General features: G+C 46.7%; 1 protein-coding gene across 1 annotated transcript in view; it reads right to left on the bottom strand.

Annotated features, from left to right (window-relative positions):
* LOC140421027 (ATP-binding cassette sub-family C member 5-like) overlaps positions 1 to 19538 on the bottom strand; it is a 347909-nt gene that overhangs the window by 125989 nt on the left and 202382 nt on the right. Inside the window, exons 15-16 of the mRNA XM_072505322.1 lie at positions 17603 to 17728; positions 14360 to 14471 (exon numbers count right to left, since the gene is read on the bottom strand). Of these exons, the coding sequence (XP_072361423.1) occupies positions 14360 to 14471; positions 17603 to 17728 (238 nt within the window). The remainder of the gene's footprint in view (positions 1 to 14359; positions 14472 to 17602; positions 17729 to 19538) is intronic.

Genomic DNA, 19538 nt, shown 5'->3' with positions numbered 1-19538 from the left:
CTGCGTCCATCAGCCACTAATGTAGAATTTCCCAACTGCAGCATTCACTAGCCTGCAGGGACAGTCCTGCCTAAAATGTCAATTCAGTCCTCTAGAGGGAGCAGCTATTTGACGGAAGAAGGGAGAGAGAGAGATGCGAATTATTATCTGTCAGAAAAAGTAGCAGAATTGGAGGTTTCAAAGCACTGCCTTGTAGTCACAGTGATGGGAGAGTTTGAAGCTCCAGGATTTTTTGGAAACTGATTGCAGCTACCCGTGGCACCACACCAATGAAACTGTAATATTAATATGGGGAATATTTAAAAATGTTGCGCCTGTAAACCTCGACCCCCCTCCCCCCACCACCACCACAATCCCCTTTTTGGCAGTGGCTTCGCTCTGAAACCCATGTCCCGTGGGGCCATCAATGGATTTGCCGCCCTCTTCTTCATCCTGGCCAAAGCTGCGGTCCAAGAATTTGCCCAGATGTGGTTCATCTGCACTTCCTGATGTGTTAAATGAGTTGGTTTTAACACTGACTGCAACTGGATGCAGTAAGACGAGAAACAGGCTTCCGACACAGGAGTTGGTTCAACACTGTTTTATTGAACCTGCTGATTGCTGTACATAATCTGCTGTGGGTTGACAATCTAAACTGATAACCTCTGTCTGGCTTGGCCAGACTGGCTCTCTGTCACATGGATACGGTGCTCACTGCACCCTGACTATCTCTGTAGCTGTATCCAGTGAGAATAGGCAGAGTCTTGATGCCTCGTGTGTTTTGTAGTGGTGGTGTCCCCTGCAGTGTCCTATCTGGTGATTGGTTGTTCTGTGTCCTGTGTGTTTATTGGTTATTCTGTGTATCAGTCACTGCCTGTCTGTATCTCATTATATACATGAGTGGATATTATGACATCTCCCCCTTTTCTTTTTTGAATGTGGCTGTATATACATGTATGATTATGTACAAATGGTGAGTGAATGAACATATGTACATGGGAAGGTGTCTAGCGTGCAGGTACAAAGCAAACTGAACAGAATTTACAGGATTCAAGTCTATAGATTCAGTCTTTGTGGTTGGCGACGGATTCTTGTCGACCTCCTCAGAGATGAAGGGGGGTCGCCGGCACCTGGACAGGCGGGCTTGCTGCCAGATCAGTGGCCTCGTGGTGCGAGATGTCCGGAGGAGGCATGATGACATGCGGAGAAGTGCGGTCAGGTGGTGGGCAGGGAACTTTGCGCAGTGCCCTCCTGTTGCGCCGTAGACTGGAGCCATCAGCCATTTGAACAACGAAAGGCCTGGGGGCAGCCTGTCTTACGACAACAGCTGGGGCTGACCAGCCTCCCTCAGGAAACTGGATGCGAACAACATCTCCTGGAGCCAGCATAGGCAAATCAGTGGCATGAGCATCATACATGATCTTTTGCTGGTCCCTGGATCGCTGCACTTTCTGCAGCACTGTGAGGTGGTCAAGATCTGGAACATTGATGTCTGGAACATTGATGGCTGGAACAGTCGTCCTCAGGTTGCGGTTCATGAGTAGCTGAGCCGGAGACAAACCAGTCGACAGAGGGATTGCCCTGTATGCCAACAGCGCAAGGTGAAAATCAGATGCTGAGTCTGCAGCCTTGCAAAGCAGCCGCTTGACAACGTGGACCCCTTTCTCGGCCTTCCCGTTTGATTGCGGGTAATGGGGACTGGATGTGACATGCCTGAAGTGGTAGGATTGTGCAAAGTTGGACCACTCTTGGCTGTAGAAACATGGACCGTTGTCACTCATTACTATGAGTGGTATACCGTGCCTGGCAAACGTCTCCTTGCAGGCCTTGATGACTGACTTTGACATGAGGTCCGACAGTCTCACCACATTTGCGTGAAAGAGGTCTACCCCCCAAATTAGACAACAGAGAGGTCACGATCCCATGCTGCTGCAGTGTTTCCTTGGGCTGGGATGGCTGGAATCTCTGGCATGTGGTGCAGTTGAGGCCAGTAAACTGCCTGCCGAGCTCTGCGTCGACATTTCTCGACCTCAAGGTGACCCTCGTGGATCTGTTTGAGCACCATGGTTTGCATGCTTTGGGGAATGATGATTCTATCCAGTTTAAGAAGGTTCCCCTCCAGAGCCGTTAACTCGTCCTTAACGTTGAAGAACTGGGGGCATTGCCCCTTTTGCCAGCCATGTGCGAGGTGTTGCATCACGCGCTGCAGTAGAGGATCTTTGGCCGTTTCTTTGTGTATTTGGACAACTCATTCATCAGTGGCTGGGAGGTTGCTGGCACACAACTGTACCTGTGCCTCAATGTGGTGAATGAAGTCGACCTGTTCACACGTCGTGGTGATGGATCGGGATAGGGCATCCGCAATTACCAGCTCCTTACCCGGTGTGTAGATGAGTTCGAAGTCATAGTGGCAGAGATGAAGAAGAATTCACTGAAGCCGAGGTGTCATGTCATTTAAATCCTTCTGGATTATGTGAATTAAAGGCCTTTGTTTCCACCGTGAACTTTGGCAGGCCATATACGTAGTCATGAAACTTGTCGGGAGACCCAAGCACTCTTCATCGATCTGGGCATACCGTTGTTCGGTTGGAGTCATGGCCCTGGATGCATATGCCACTGGAGCCCAGGACGAGGAGTCGTCTTTCTGGAGGAGCGCCGCACCAATGCCGTCCTGGCTTGCATCTGTGGATATTTTAGTATCCTTGGTCGGGTCAAAGAACGCCAGTACGACTTCCGGGTGCGGCGATGACCAGCTGAGTCGCACGTTTCAGCAGCTCCCGGTGAAACGGACTTTTGGGCTCTTGATAGGAGCCCCAACGGCAATTTTGACGGCTAAAAACACTGTGCGGTAAACCAGAAGGGAATCCCCCCTGGATACGGATGAAAAAAGGAGGAGAAAGTGGCCGGATTGCAGTGGATCCTTTAGAACAGCGGCAAGGAAGGCAAGCAAAAACCAAGATGGCGTCGGAAGGTGGCAGTTTCCCATGGGGCCCTGAACAACAAGAGTTCTTGAAATGCTGTGTGGAAGAGCTCAAAAAGGAAATGAAGAAAGAGCTGTTGGCCCCGATACTACAGGCGATCGAAGGGCTAAAGGAGGAACAAAAGACCCAGGAGCGGGAGCTTCGGGTCGTGAAGGCAAAGGCAGCCGAGAATGAGGACGACATACAGGGCCTGGTGGTGAAGACGGAGACGCATGAGGCACATCAGAAACGATGTGTGGAAAGGTTGGAGGCACTGGAGAACAACGCAAGGAGGAACAACCTGAGGATTCTTGGTCTTCCTGAAGGTGCGGAGGGAGCGGACGTCGGGGCATATGTGAGCACGATGCTGCACTCGTTAATGGGAGCGGAGGCCCCGGCGGGTCCGTTGGAGGTGGAGGGAGCATACCGAGTGATGGCGCGAGGACCGAGAGCAGGAGAAATTCCCAGAGCCATAGTGGTGAGATTCCTCCGTTTTAAGGATAGAGAAATGGTCCTTAGATGGGCAAAGAAAACTCGGAGCAGTAAATGGGAGAACGCGGTGATCCGCGTTTATCAAGACTGGAGTGCGGAGGTGGCGAGAAGGAGGGCGAGCTTTAATCGGGCCAAGGCGGTGCTTCATAAAAAGATAAAATTTGGAATGCTGCAACCGGCAAGACTGTGGGTCACATATCGAGGGAGGCACCACTACTTTGAGACGGCGGATGAAGCGTGGACTTTTATTGTGGAAGAAAAACTGGAATGAGCGGGTTATTAAAAAGAACGTTTGAACAAAGTGGTGGGGCGAATGTGGGGGGCAAAGAGGGGGTTAAAAAGGGGGGAAAGAGGAGTTTTATGTACTAATCCTGCGATGTGGTAACTTTTCTCTCTTCCACAGGTGGTGATGGGGGGAGGAGGGGAGGTGGAGGAGATGCGGCGTTGGCCATTGGGGGCGGGGCCAAGGGAGAAGTGGTTCCCGCGCTATGATAATCATGGCGGGAATAGAGAAGCAGGAAGGAGGGGGCGTCGCACGGTGCGAGCCGAGGTCACGGGGGGAAGCCGAGGTCGGCCAGAGTTTGCTGACTTCTGGGAGCAACATGGGGGGAATAATTACGCTAGCGGGGGATCTAGCGGGGGGGGGGGGGGGTGGGAGGGGGGAATTACTGGGTTGCTGCTGCTGGGGAGAGGGGGGAGCTGGTATGGGAGGGGATGGGCGGGGGGGCACCGCCTGGGGGAGATACAGCTGCGTGGGAACCGGGTGAGGAGCTGGAAAAAGGGGATGGCTAATCGACAAAGGGGGGGGGGTAGGAAGCCCCCCAACCCGGCTGATCACGTGGAACGTGAGAGGGCTGAACGGGCCGATAAAGAGGGCACGGGTACTCGGACACCTTAAGAAACTTAAGGCAGATGTGGTTATGTTACAGGAAACGCACCTGAAACTGATAGACCAGGTTAGGCTACGCAAAGGATGGGTGGGGCAGGTGTTCCATTCGGGGCTAGGTGCGAAAAACAGGGGGGTGGCTATATTAGTGGGGAAGCGGGTAATGTTCGAGGCAAAGACTGTAGTGGCGGATAACGGGGGCAGATACGTGATGGTGAGTGGCAAACTACAGGGGGAGACGGTGGTTTTGGTAAACGTATATGCCCCGAACTGGGATGATGCCAATTTTATGAGGCGGATGCTAGGACGCATTCCGGACCTAGAGATGGGAAAGCTGATAATGGGGGGAGATTTTAATGCGGTGTTGGAACCAGGGCTGGATAGGTCGAAGTCCAGGACTGGAAGGAGGCCGGCAGCAGCCAAGGTACTTAAAGATTTTATGGAGCAGATGGGAGGTGTAGACCCGTGGAGATTTAGCAGACCTAGGAGTAAGGAGTTCTCGTTTTTCTCCTATGTCCATAAAGTCTACTCGCAAATAGACTTTTTTGTGCTGGGAAGGGCGTTGATCCCGAAGGTGAGGGGAACGGAGTATACGGCTATAGCCATTTCGGATCACGCTCCACACTGGGTAGACTTGGAGATAGGGGAGGAAACAGGAGGGCGCCCACCCTGGAGAATGGACATGGGACTAATGGCAGATGAGGGGGTGTGTCTAAGGGTGAGGGGGTGCATTGAAAAGTACTTGGAACTCAATGATAATGGGGAGGTCCAGGTGGGAGTGGTCTGGGAGGCGTTGAAGGCGGTGGTTAGAGGGGAGCTGATATCAATAAGGGCACATAAAGGGAAGCAGGAGAGTAAGGAACGGGAGCGGTTGCTGCAAGAACTTTTGAGGGTGGACAGACAATATGCGGAAGCACCGGAGGAGGGACTGTACAGGGAAAGGCAAAGGCTACATGTAGAATTTGACTTGCTGACTACGGGCACTGCAGAGGCACAATGGAGGAAGGCACAGGGTGTACAGTACGAATATGGGGAGAAGGCGAGCAGGTTGCTGGCACACCAATTGAGGAAAAGGGGAGCAGCGAGGGAAATAGGGGGAGTGAGGGATGAGGAAGGAGAGATGGAGCGGGGAGCGGAGAGAGTGAATGGAGTGTTCAAGACATTTTATAAAAAATTATATGAAGCTCAACCCCCGGATGGGAGGGAGAGAATGATGGGCTTCTTGGATCGGCTGGAATTTCCCAAGGTGGAAGAGCAGGAAAGGGTGGGACTGGGAGCACAGATCGAGGTAGAAGAAGTGGTGAAAGGAATTAGGAGCATGCAGGCGGGAAAGCCCCCGGGACCGGATGGATTCCCAGTCGAATTCTATAGAAAATATGTGGACTTGCTCGCCCCGGTATTGACGAGGACCTTTAATGAGGCAAAGGAAAGGGGACAACTGCCCCCGACTATGTCTGAAGCAACGATATCGCTTCTCTTAAAGAAGGAAAAGGACCCACTACGATGCGGGTCCTATAGACCTATTTCCCTCCTAAATGTAGATGCCAAGATCCTGGCCAAGGTAATGGCAATGAGAATAGGGGAATGTGTCCTGGGGGTGGTCCACGAGGACCAAACTGGGTTTGTGAAGGGGAGACAGCTGAACACGAATATACGGAGGCTGTTAAGGGTAATGATGATGGCCCCACCAGAGGGGGAAACGGAGATAGTAGTGGCGATGGATGCCGAGAAAGCATTTGATAGAGTGGAGTGGGATTATTTGTGGGAGGTGTTGAGGAGATTTGGTTTTGGAGAGGGGTATGTTAGATGGGTGCAGCTGTTGTATAGGGCCCCGATGGCGAGCGTGGTCACGAATGGACGGGGATCTGCATATTTTCGGCTCCATAGAGGGACAAGGCAGGGATGCCCTCTGTCCCCATTATTGTTTGCACTGGCGATTGAGCCCCTGGCGATAGCGTTGAGGGGTTCCAAGAAGTGGAGGGGAGTACTTAGAGGAGGAGAGGAATACCGGGTATCTTTGTATGCGGACGATTTGCTACTATACGTGGCAGACCCGGCGGAGGGGATGCCGGAAATAATGCGGATACTTGGGGAGTTTGGGGATTTTTCAGGGTATAAATTGAACATGGGGAAAAGTGAGTTGTTTGTGGTGCATCCAGGGGAGCAGAGTAGAGAAATAGAGGACCTACCGTTGAGGAAGGTAACAAGGGACTTTCGTTACCTGGGGATCCAGATAGCCAAGAATTGGGGCACATTGCATAGGTTAAATTTAACGCGGTTGGTGGAACAAATGGAGGAGGATTTCAAGAGATGGGATATGGTATCCCTGTCACTGGCAGGGAGGGTGCAGGCGGTTAAGATGGTGGTCCTCCCGAGATTCCTCTTTGTGTTTCAGTGCCTCCCGGTGGTGATCACGAATGCTTTTTTAAAAAGGATTGAAAAGAGCATCATGGGTTTTGTGTGGGCCGGGAAGACCCCGAGAGTGAGGAAGGGATTCTTACAGCGTAGCAGGGATAGGGGGGGGCTGGCACTACCGAGCCTAAGTGAGTATTATTGGGCCGCTAATATTTCAATGGTGAGTAAGTGGATGGGAGAGGAGGAGGGAGCGGCGTGGAAGAGATTAGAGAGGGCATCCTGTAGGGGGACTAGCCTACAGGCTATGGTGACAGCCCCATTGCCGTTCTCACCGAGGAACTACACCACAAGCCCGGTGGTGGTGGCTACACTGAAGATTTGGGGACAGTGGAGACGGCATAGGGGAAAGACTGGAGCCTTGGGGGGGTCCCCGATAAGAAACAACCATAGGTTTGCCCCGGGGGGAATGGATGGGGGATATGGAATGTGGCAAAGAGCAGGAATAACGCAACTGAAAGATCTGTTTGTGGATGGGAAGTTCGCGAGTCTGGGAGCGCTGACCGAGAAATATGGGTTGCCCCAAGGGAATGCATTCAGGTATATGCAACTGAGGGCTTTTGCGAGGCAGCAGGTGAGGGAATTCCCGCAGCTCCCGACACAAGAGGTGCAGGACAGAGTGATCTCAAAGACATGGGTGGGGGATGGTAAGGTGTCAGATATATATAGGGAAATGAGGGACGAAGGGGAGACTATGGTAGATGAACTAAAAGGGAAATGGGAAGAAGAGCTGGGGGAGGAGATCGAGGAGGGGCTGTGGGCAGATGCCCTAAGCAGGGTAAACTCGTCGTCCTCGTGTGCCAGGCTAAGCCTGATTCAGTTTAAGGTATTATACAGGGCGCATATGACTGGAGCACGGCTCAGTAAATTTTTTGGGGTGGAGGATAGGTGTGCGAGGTGCTCGAGAAGCCCAGCGAATCATACCCATATGTTTTGGTCATGCCCGGCACTACAGGGGTTTTGGATGGGGGTGACAAAGGTGCTTTCAAAAGTAGTGGGGGTCCGGGTCGAACCAAGCTGGGGGTTGGCTATATTTGGGGTTGCACAAGAGCCGGGAGTGCAGGAGGCGAGAGAGGCCGATGTTTTGGCCTTTGCGTCCCTAGTAGCCCGGCGCAGGATATTGTTAATGTGGAAAGAAGCCAAGCCCCCGGGGGTGGAGACCTGGATAAATGACATGGCAGGGTTTATAAAGCTCAGAGCGGATTAAGTTCGTTCTAAGGGGGTCGGCTCAAGGGTTCACCAGGCGGTGGCAACCGTTCGTCGAATACCTCGCAGAAAGATAGATGGAATGGAAAAAAGAAGGCAGCAGCAGCAGCCCAGGATCGGGGGGGGGGGGGGGAGGAACCAGAAGGACTCTCAGGGTTGTTAATATATACTGTATAATATGTATAGGTCGTTGCGACAGATAATTATATATTGGACTGTTAAATTATATTTTTGGAGAGTGTTACTTGTGATAAGGCAGTTGCCAATTAGGGTTAGTTTTCATTTTTGTTATTTATTATTTATTCATTTTTTGTTTATAAAATAGGTCATTGTTATTTGTGTTGTTATAATATTGTGTAAAGGATGCACAATGTACTGTGTTGGTTGACCAAAAATTTTCAATAAAATATTTTTTTCAAAAAAGAATGCCAGTACTGGGGCTGCGGTGAGCTTCGCCTTTAGCTCAAGCCACTCCGCTTGATGTGGAAGACTGTGGACTTTTTTACGTGATGCAGTGGTGTGGGATGTCATGTTAGGAATGAATTTTCCTAGAAAATTTACCATACCAAGGAAACGTAGGGCCATCTTTTTGTCCTCTGGGGTCTTCATGGCATTGATTGCCAGCACCTTGTCAGCGTCAGGTTGCACACCCTGCTGGGAAATGTGGTCACCCAGAAACTTAATCGCGGACCGACCAAATGAGCATTTGACCCTGTTTAGCTGGAGGCCATTCTCGTGGACCCTCTGAAAAACCTGTCTGAGGCGAGCTATGTGATCCTCGGGCGTCGCGGACCAGATGATCACGTCATCCACATAGACTCGCACCCCCTCAATGCCCTCCATCATTTGCTCCATTATTCGATGAAAGACTTCGGAAGCTGAAATGATACCGAAAGGCATGCGATTGTAACAATACCTGCCGAAAGGAGTGTTAAATGTGCATAGCTTCCTACTCGACTCGTCCAGTTGTATCTGCCAGAAGCCACGTGAGGCGTCCAGCTTGGTGAAGAATTTGGCATGAGCCATCTCACAGGTTAATTCTTCCCGCTTCGGGATCGGTAGTGCTCTCGCATTATGTTGCGATTCAGGTCTTTGGGATCGATGCTAATTCGTAGTTCACCAGAGGGTTTCTTGACGCAGACCATGGAGCTGACCCAGTCTGTTGGTTCTGTGACCTTTGAAATGATGCCCTGGTCTTGGAGCTCTCGCAGCTGCGTTTTTAGACGATCCTTGAGAGGAACCGGCACCCGGTGTGGTTCCGGTGAGCGGAGCTCCTCAGTGCAGATGATGGGGCTATGTGTGTGGCCTCGGTGTTCCCCGCTGACGCCACTTACCTAAACCAGGGTGCGTTAAACAGCAGGGTGTTTCTTGGCACTGCGAGAGCAGGAAACAAGCGGCTAAATGCTCTCACTATGGGACTTTGTTTCCATTTAGTTAAATTGTGCCCGTTATGTCTCCATTTAACTACAGTACTCCCTTATTTGATATACACCTTTCTCTTAGCTGGATTTATAAACCTCTATTTTTGTCTCAAATGAAGTGAAAATAGGCAGCTTCACCTCAGCTCCTGTGGTTATTGTGAACCCACAGCAAAAAAAGGCTGACACCGAGCATGAATTGTACCAAGAAAGGCTTCAAAGAATGGTGGTTTGGGGGAAATTGACTTGTCCCTTTTCTATAGGACAGAAGAGTTAGCTTCTGAAGTTAAGGTAGAGAAGAGGGAACTTCAGATTTCAGCTGGGTATGGTTATCTGCAGCATGCTTGACACTGAAATAAATGTTTCCATTCACCAGTTAACATTCCTCAGCTTGGGAAGTCCAAAGCTTTGAAAATTAAGGTTCTTTAATGTGCTCTGTATTGATTAATTCAGGGCAATTTTATTGACATGGCCTTAAGATAACAATCACTGTAAATGTAGATTTCCTTTATCATGCTGCATCAGTGAAGCCATTCCAAAAGTGACCATAGAGGCAATAATGAAGATGCCAAAAAGAAATTTATATTTCAGTACAATGCCAGAATGTATCTTGCATGGTGTCTGTTACTCAGTAAGGGTGTCATAAACAACCAGTGATATTTCAAATATCATAATATATTGTTCAGTCTTATTAAAGGACACTGCTGCACTGAAAAACAAATTGCAAAATTTTAACAGGAATCACATTACTGTTTCACTTGCCCTTCTGTGCTTCCTCTTCTGGAAAGAAATCCCGACTAATTAAATCGTCTGATGTTTCACCATGCAACTCTTCATCAAACTCTTTCTCACTGTTGAAATCTTTTGTCATCTCTATCCTGGGCTCCAGATCTCTGGGTTCTGTCCTAAACAAATAACTTAAATCACCCTCACTCCACTCAATGCTGTCCTCGTCATGCATTTGGACAACAACAGGCTTCCATCGAAATATTGCAGACTTTTTACCGTTCACCATCACTTCTGGTTTCTCCTCAGGATCTACCTGCCTGTTGTCCTTAACTTGTTCCTTCATCCTCTTTTCTTGCTCTGGCACTATGCCAACCACCATTTCTGTTCCTACGTCATTAATGTTCGCACATTCTGCAGCTAGGACAAGATTCATGCTTGTTAATACAAGGAGTGACAATAGATATGTAACATTAGTGTCAGTAATGGAAAGGCAAGATTTGAAATTGAATGGGCCAACAGTAAATCATAAAGAGTGTTCAGCCATGAACCAGAACTTCAGTGTTTCATTATTTTTCCTTGTTTTCTGCAAGTTTTGGCAGTCGTGGCACCACATTTGTAAATACTTAACAGTAAAGGAATTGAATTTCACTAAAGCAACAAATTTTGCTTCATTTTCCCATGTAACCAATTTATGAATGATACACTTAGTTTATTTTTATTTTTACCTTCTGAAAATGCCATCTCATGCTGGTTTATGGTTCCACTTTGTCACAGCTCTAACATGGAGTCCATTCTTCACACATAACCTTGACACTGAAACTCAAATTGCTAGTTTAATTATTTTAATCGTTTCATCACTGGTGGCCGTGCTTTCAGTTGCCAAGGCACTAATCTCTGTAATTCCCTCCCTGAACCTCTCTGCCTTGCCTCCACCCTTTTGTCTTTTAAGATGCTCCTCAAAATCTACCTCATGTTCCCTATTATATCATGTGGATCTGCCAGGTTTTGTTTTGTTTGGTACTGCTGCTTTGAGGTACTTTGGGAGTATTGGCAGCTGGAGTACCTAGCCAGTCTCCACTTGTCACAAGCAGCCTAAACTAAAGTAATAAACAATTATATCAGGGAGTGGGATGATGAAAATTGAAATTGTGTTTCACCACCTGATCAAGTCTTGTGTTGGCGCCATAGCTTATTGCATTTAACTGCCATCACATAATTCGTGGATTACAATTTTGTTCGTTCGCAGGAGCTTTCTTTAGTACCAGTTACATAATTCTGAATTGTTTTATTTGGTTTCTTCATTGATTAGAACATCTCTTACAGCTATGAAATATAAGCTATGCTTAATTTTAACACTCATAAATTCAGTTCTTATTATTTCAATTGCTTAATTTGAATTAATGGATAACTGATTGCCTTAAAGACTACTACTGAGTGCACCAAGGGGCAGAATGATCCAAGAATGTAATGTGGACAAAAACAGTGTACACTACCAGTGCGTATCATAAAAATCACAGATACAGCACCCTCCATTGTCAGGCATACCATGGCGTTGGACATTGCTCCCTGCTGGCTGCAATGCGTACAATTCTGATGAACAAATCATTGAAGGATATTGTTGGCTTATATTAAGCATAACAATGAGTGATCTGGATATCAGAGATCAATGGAATTGCACAAGTTTAGAATGGTTTCTCTTCAGAAAAGAGACTGAGATGTGAGTTAATTGAAATTATGAATTAAATTTACAAAATAAACAATAGAAATGGATTCAAATACGAGGGTACACAAATATAAAAAAGGGAAGTGGGCTAAGGTCAGACTTTTGTGTAGACTATCTTACAGGGAAGATCATTGAAGTGAAAGTTGAAACTGACTCAAGAAGCAATTAGATATCTATTCTGGGAGAAAAATAATTGGAAGAATATTGCAGGCTGGAGTTAATATTAATCAAAAAGTCAGGCTTGTTCAACAGATTATCTTTACAGGTTGATAGAAATTCTTGAGTAAATTATTTTCAAATCTACATTTACTTGCCTTCATTCATGTCTGGCTCCATTGTTTGAAATGCTGTGCTGGAATCTGTTGGACTCTGATTTGACATCACTGGTAAACTCTGTACAGACTCACTCACTCTTACATCGCTTCCTTGCAGCTTGATATATGACCTGCTTCCAAAAACCCTAACCTGGTACATGAAATCTCCCTCAGACACCACCTTGCGGATCACTACTGTGCCATATCCTCGACCTGATGAGAAAGAACTTACTAAAATATTTGCATGCAGTGAACACCCAACTTTCTGCTTCATTTGATGTATAATGGAAACAGGAAAGCTCAAGAAAGTACTTATTTGAGAAACTCAATTCAAAAATATAAGAGTGGCCTATTGCCCCTTCAAACATCTCTCTGTGTGGTCATGAAATTGACGGTTCATCTCCTCGATCTACATGATGATAGATCATCTGAGTAACAAACTAATTGTTTTAAACGATTTACATAATAAATAATTGGCCTGAAAAATGCACTTTTCCACAGAGGCTTATTTAAAATAGCAGGTCAAGATATTTAAAGCAGCAACAGCCCACTGATAATCAGAAAAGAGACATTGCACTGAAACAAAACCTATTAAATATTAACTTCAATTGCTGGATGTAAAACAGGTGCTGCAAATCAGCCATCCATTTGCCATCCTGCTCGGTCTTCAATATGGAGTAAAATGGAGTGTAAAATTTTATACAGGCCATTTTCTTATCCACGATAGAAGTTAAAATGGCCCCCATTTGACTTTTGCTCTGAATATTCTAAAATCATAGGAAATCTAAGTGTTATTCTTTAAATCAAGGTCAAACAAATCAATTCTTGAAATAGCTGTATTTTTAAAATGGGGTTTCATCTTGTGTTCATCCATTAACATCAAGTATCATGAGCTTTGGGAAATACATGATAACCAAATGTCAATTGTCAATGGATTGCTTTTCATTAATTCCTGTTCCCTGATAATGTTTTCTCTTTGTAGTATTGTTCCATTGAAAAGACACATTTGATCCAACATATAGTGGCAACATCACTCCTGTTTCCTACTATCACTACATTCAATACCCCAATGGCTGATATGCAAGATCTCACCACAGGCCTCAACTTCAGAGTTAGACTCAGTCCTGCCTGTATTTACTACACTTACACTAAAGAGTGAGGCCTTAACTTGAACCTCAGCCCCAGTTTGGACACACTCTCCAAACCTAGCAATATCTGTATTTTTTTAATTTATTCATGGAATGTGGGCATCGCTGGCTGGGCCTGCATTTATTGCTCAACCTAATTGCCCTTCAGCTGAGTGGCTTACTAGGCCATTTCAGAGGGAATGTAAGAGTCAACCATGTTGCTGTGTAGGCCAAACCAAGAAAGGACAGCCGATTTCCTTCCCTAAAGGACCCATGCAGTTTACTTTCCCTATAGGAAATCAGTGAACCAGATGGGTTTTTACGACAATCAGCAATGGTCATTATTCGACTTTTAATTCCAGATTTTTATTGAATTCAGATTTCACCACCTGCTGTGGTCTTGGAACCCAAATCCCCAGCACATTATCCTGGGTCTCTATATTACATGTCCAGTGACAATACCACTATATTGTTGCCTCCCTGATCTGGGACCTAGTCTGAATACAAGACCCAAATCGCACCTTCTCCCAGACATAGCATACCCACATCTACAACACCCAATCCCCAAATCAGACCTTCTACCTTCTTAAACTGCAGCTTCTCTCCACAAAGCTGCACCACATATCCAATCACCCCCAGTGCTATCAACGGTCTCCTGTTGGATTATCAACTAGTTTTCTAGTTAAAATAAAATCTTTCTGCATTTACATGCAGTTATACAGATACAGATGATGCATACACGTTTAGAAACTTGTGCTCGGTTATATCAATTAAATATTAGCACTGAACACATACACACAGACATGGAGGGACTCACATGATAGAGGCACATTTTTCAGCCAGCGCAGACACGATAGGCAGAGTGGCCTCTTTTCATGTTAAAAATGTTTCTACATATTCTAAGTTTTCTAAACATCTGAAAAGGTGGAATGTGCCAGGATGTGTGGAGAGGTTTTTTTTTTTTGGGGGGGGGGGGGGCATACTCCCCCATTAAAAAGATGCTCTTCCTTTTCCTTAGAAAGGGACTTCAACAAACGACTGACATCATCAAGTTAAGGGTGCTATTTATATTTACAGATAGTTTTTCAGGTACAGAAACAGAAATCCCCATACCTTCCTTCTTCTTTTCATGCACAATTGACACAGACTTGCTCAGTGACAGAAGATTGCCAGGTTTATCTGCAGCTTTTCTGGCAGTGTTTCTTAAGTTCTTCTGAATAAGGTTCTGAAATTAATGTGGTACATTGGTGTCAATTATTTGACACATACTGGGCCCTAATTTCCTTGTATTTTTCTGTACAAGATTGGCATAAGTACAGTGTAAAGACAACCTTCGGCACAAGAGAACGAGAAAATTTGCGAGTAAATGACAATGCCTGTTTTTTCACTCTGCCTGATATTATGTGCTAACAATAAATTTACACCTAAAATGTTAGGTGCAGCTGGACCAAAAGTCAAATTTCTGCTGATGTATGGCTTTTTTAATATAAACATTTTTTTATTTCTCCTCACTAAGATTAACACGTTTTCTGCATTTTTGACTGCAGTTTATGTCATGTAAATAAGTTACATTAAAAACTGAAAAGCTTTCACAATTGCATTTTCTTCAACGTGCTGTGCGGTTTGATAGCAAAATCATTTGATACTTAATGTACCAGAACAATATTGAGGGCTGGCTCGAAGGAGCTGGTTTTTTTTTAGTCATGCATCAAAATTAATATTCTGTCATACAGGTGGGCAATGCCTCTTTATTCTAATTGGCAGCAGACCACCTTGCCACATTCCACATTGATTGCACCCGAAAGCTGTTGCTGCTATTCAGGCTGCTGATTTACAAACTGAATCATGTTGTGTTAGAGCTAAAGATTGAATTATTCTACAGCTTTGTAAAAGTAGCAGCATAACTGGAAACTGAACAATGTGATTACATTTTACATTAAAGCAGGGAGGGTGAAAACTCTGGCTTGTGAAGGTTTCCAATTTATAGACAGCAGTTATCTCCAATCTCCAAAAGCCTGTGTATTCAACTGAGCTTTGAATCATCAGCCACCACTGCTGCTCAACAATAAAAGTAAATTGAAAATGTTGGAAGTTTTTCACCCCGTATTTATTTGTTCTTGGCCTGAAGATTTTAAGAGATCCAAGTAGCAGTATAACTTCGACATACGCACCTAACTGTTTATTCAAATATAAACCAGTCTTGGATTGTTTCAGTATAACTGAAGAATAAAGGCAAAAATATCTGAGTTTTCACTTTGATCATATTGAAGACAAATAAAAATTGTCATACATTTCATGCATTGGTTGGCAAGGCATGGAGTATAAGCCATTCAATTATGCTCCCTGCCCCCCACCAGTGGGAAGCAAGAAGGGTTGTTGGGGGAGGATGCGGGGGGTGGGGGGAATTCTGCAGGTGTTCTTCCTACCACCTACCTGTCTGCCCTTCACCTAGCTGCAATTTTACAGGATGTGGGAAAGGCCTTGGGTGGTCGGTCCTTTCCCAAAGTGAGACCCTTATGTTTCAAATTAATGGCCACTTAATGACCATTTCCCACTCAGATGTAATTTTCAGGGCAATTGGTGGGAAGGCTGGCAGGCCCGGCTGCTCACGGGTCTGGTGGGAAGAAGGGAGGAATTTGCATGCCCTCTTCTGATTAGAGGTCCTCCCTAAAGTCTGCCTCTCTGTGCCTTTTCCTCCTCTAGGCTTTGCAAATCAACACCCCCACACTATAAGCCCCCACCCTCCCGTGTCTCTTGTCCTGGCCCTGCCGACAGACATTCATGGCTGCAGGGCAGCTGTCAGGATCAGGGGTGCATTCCAGACAAAGTTTTCAGTGATGGGAAAGGAAATCCCAGCATGCGAAGATTTCTGCTCCTACATTTGTACAGGATTGAGAGGTCAAAGCAGATACTAATATTCCACTGCCAAAGCTACATAACTACCCAGTTCACCAAAATCTTAATCGGAGTACAGGCAGACAGCTGGAAATATTTAACATCATGGGGGTGGTTTAATGGAAATGAAACAGAGTCCCGTGCCGGGCGCGGTTAGCCGGGTGTTTCCCGGCGCTGGCAGCACAGAGAACAGCCCTGCTATTAAATGGGACTCTGCTTCATTTCTGGGCTGCGGAGAGAACCCCTCGCCGAGGCCACACTTAGTCCCATTTCCTGTACTAATGATCTCCGCTCACCAATGCTGGAAGAGATAATCTCTGAAACCCCACCACGGCCTCAGGGCTCCCCAATACCCCAACTTACCAATGAGGGGTCCTCGAGCCCACGCACCCCACCTAATAAGGGCAGAGCACCCCTCACCGAGCCCGATCACCGGCACTAGCAAGATGCCACCCAGGCACCTTGGCACTGCTAGCCTGGCACCCTAGCAGTGCCTCTGCCAGGCTTGCTGTGCCATCTGGGAACCCGGTCAGTGCCATGTTAGCACCCAGGTGGCACTGCTGAGGTGTCCAGGTGACACTGCCAGGGTGCCAGTTCCATGGTGCCTGGGTGGCATCGGGGGCGTCAGGGTCCCACCCTACCTAGAGCCTGACCACCCAGGGGCCCCCGATCACCTGCTCGGGGTTTCCGAGAAGCGGACATTAGATCCCGTGCCTTGGATAACTCTGGCGTGAACATATTCAAGTGAGCTTGACTTCCCATTTGGATATGCAAATCTGGATCCCACCCATTGTGGGCATTCCTTGTGGAATCGTGAACCATTGTAAATAAATTAGGATGACCTAAATGGCTCAGCACAGTTTGCAGACAGATTGGGGAAGTCTGTGTTTCATTCTCTAATTTGTGCTGAATTGGGAAAAATAATTCAGGACTCCTGTTCCTGCTCACCAACCAATAGCCCGCTTCGATGTTCATGTGTATGCACACAAAGATACGCTTGGTGATAGTTATAATCAGATAGCCAATTAGTTGAACTATTAGACATTAATTGACACCTGTGAAACTAAACCCTAGCATGGAGTCAACACCATCAGAACAGGGGAGAATAGATAATTAAGAAGAGAGGAATAAAAAATACCAAAATAATTTACCAGCTTTTTCATGATAAATGGTTTTGATTAAAAAGGTATGGGGTATGGGTGAAGGGACGCACTCCACTGTTGTTTTTCCCGGAAGCTGTCATATACACATTTACCTTTTCTTTCCCCCTATTAAGGGGTAATTTAGCATGCCATCCAGCCACGGGGAGAATGTGTAAACTGCACACAGACAGTGACCCGGGGCAGGGATCGAACCTGATCCTCGGCATCGTGAGCAGCAATGCTAACCACTGCACCACCGTGCCGCCTATACATATTTACAAGTGAAATTGTGATTTAGTTTTCAGTGTGTTTCACTTACAGCTTGCTGCATACTATTAAACAGGGCGGCATAGTCTTCATTAAGAGTCATCAGATCCTCATGTGTGCCTTGTTCTGCAATATATCCATCCCTCATGAATAGCACTTCATCACAGTCTACAAGATACTATAAAAGATAAGCATGTGCATAAGAACGCGGAAAATATATATTTTATACTCTTTAATTTTCAAATTTCTTTGTTCAAATTTCATTTATACCTGAAATTAACTTTTTAGACAAAAATGTGATATTAAACAATATTAGTTAAACCAAAGGTAGGTGAGGAAAACTTAGAAAAAAATATTTTCTTCAGCTAAATAATAATATTCACAAATTATAATGCCAAGAAGAGCTGATATGCACCATTAACTGTTCATTCACTAATTCCTTTACATGGAACTTCATTTGGCTGTCCAGCGGGCACGTTACTCAAAAGAATAGCGTCCTTCTCCGTGGAAGGATGAAGCACTCTCTCAACAGGAAAATGGCAGTTGCACTGTTGCTTCACAGCGCCAGGGACCTGGGTTCGATTCCCGGCTTGGGTCTCTGTCTGTGTTAGCATGCTTGGCTCTTGAAGTCGCTCAACGTTGGTCTTTTTCTGAGCTGTTTCTTCATCTTCCGCTGCTTCTGATGGTCATAGGGGAGTGGATGAGCCGGTGGTTTGTCCAGCAGTCACTGACTGCACTAGTCATCGCTTTGGTGATGGGGGCATCCTTTCGGTCTCGGGATCAGATGATGACGAAGTTTTTTTTTAAAAATATTTTTTTAATTAAAGTTTTGCAAAGTTTTTCATAATAAATAGTAATAATCCTAACACAGCAAGATAGACTGAACATTAACATAGTGCAAAAAGAGAATATACAATAGCAATTGACTAGACGTGACCCCACGCGCCTCAGTCTTCCCACATCCTCCCAACGGAGCACTCACCCCCACTCCCCTATGGGTCGCTGCTGCTGACGTTTTAATTTTCCCTGAGAAGACATCGGATGGTATTATGCCCCCACTCAACTGCAGCAGCTCTGTACACTTGGCAAAAATTATTTACACACATAAGTAGGCATCTGTTCGTGGTGTTGTCGGCCCTTGCTTCTCCCAGACGGAGTTCGCTGCCATTGTCGTCTCGTTCTGCTTCTGCGCACTTCCGCTTCTGCGGCCCTCCCGTCTTCCCTGTTTTCTCTGTTCCTGTGGACGTTAAGTTTGTTAACGTTTCCCTGCCTCCCTCTTCCCCCTCCCTGGCTCGCCTCTATTGTTCCATCTCTTCCCTCTAACCCCCCCCCCCCCCCGTGGCTCGCCTTTCCTTGCTCTTAGATTTAGCTGCCCCCCCTCCCCTCCCTCCCGGTCTATCTCTCCCTCTCATGCTTTGGCTACTCTCCCCTGTTTCTTGGCTACCTGGCTATTCTTCTGCTTGTTTGTTGGCCACAAACAGGTCTCGGAATAATTGGGTGAATGGCGCCCACGTTCTGTAGAAGCCGTCGTCTGACCCTCGGGTGGCGAATTTGATTTTCTCCATTTGGAGAGATTCCGAGAGGTCGGACAGCCAGTCTGCAGCTTTGGGTGGTGCTGCTGACCGCCAGCCGAAAAGGATTCTACGGCGGGCGATCAGGGAGGCAAAGGCAAGGGCGTCCGCCCTCCTCCCCAGGAATAGATCTGGCTGGTCTGAAACCCCGAAGACCGCCACTTTCGGGCATGGCTCCACCCTCACCCCACCACCTTGGACATTGCCTCGAAGAAGGCTGTCCAGTACTTCACAAGTCTGGGGCAGGACCAGAACATGTGGGCGTGGTTGGCTGGGCCTCCTTGGCACCGCTCACATCTATCCTCCACCTCCGGGAAGAACCGACTCATACGGGTTCTTGTTAAGTGGGCTCTATGCACCACTTTTAGTTGCGGCAGGCTGAGCCTTGCGCACGTGGAGATGAGTTGACCCTATGCA

This window comes from Scyliorhinus torazame, chromosome 5 (genome assembly GCF_047496885.1).
Source record: "Scyliorhinus torazame isolate Kashiwa2021f chromosome 5, sScyTor2.1, whole genome shotgun sequence".
In the NCBI taxonomy this organism is placed as follows: Eukaryota; Metazoa; Chordata; class Chondrichthyes; order Carcharhiniformes; family Scyliorhinidae; genus Scyliorhinus; species Scyliorhinus torazame.
Note: the sequence above shows the minus strand (reverse complement) of the source record. Positions and strands in the feature narration are given on the sequence as shown.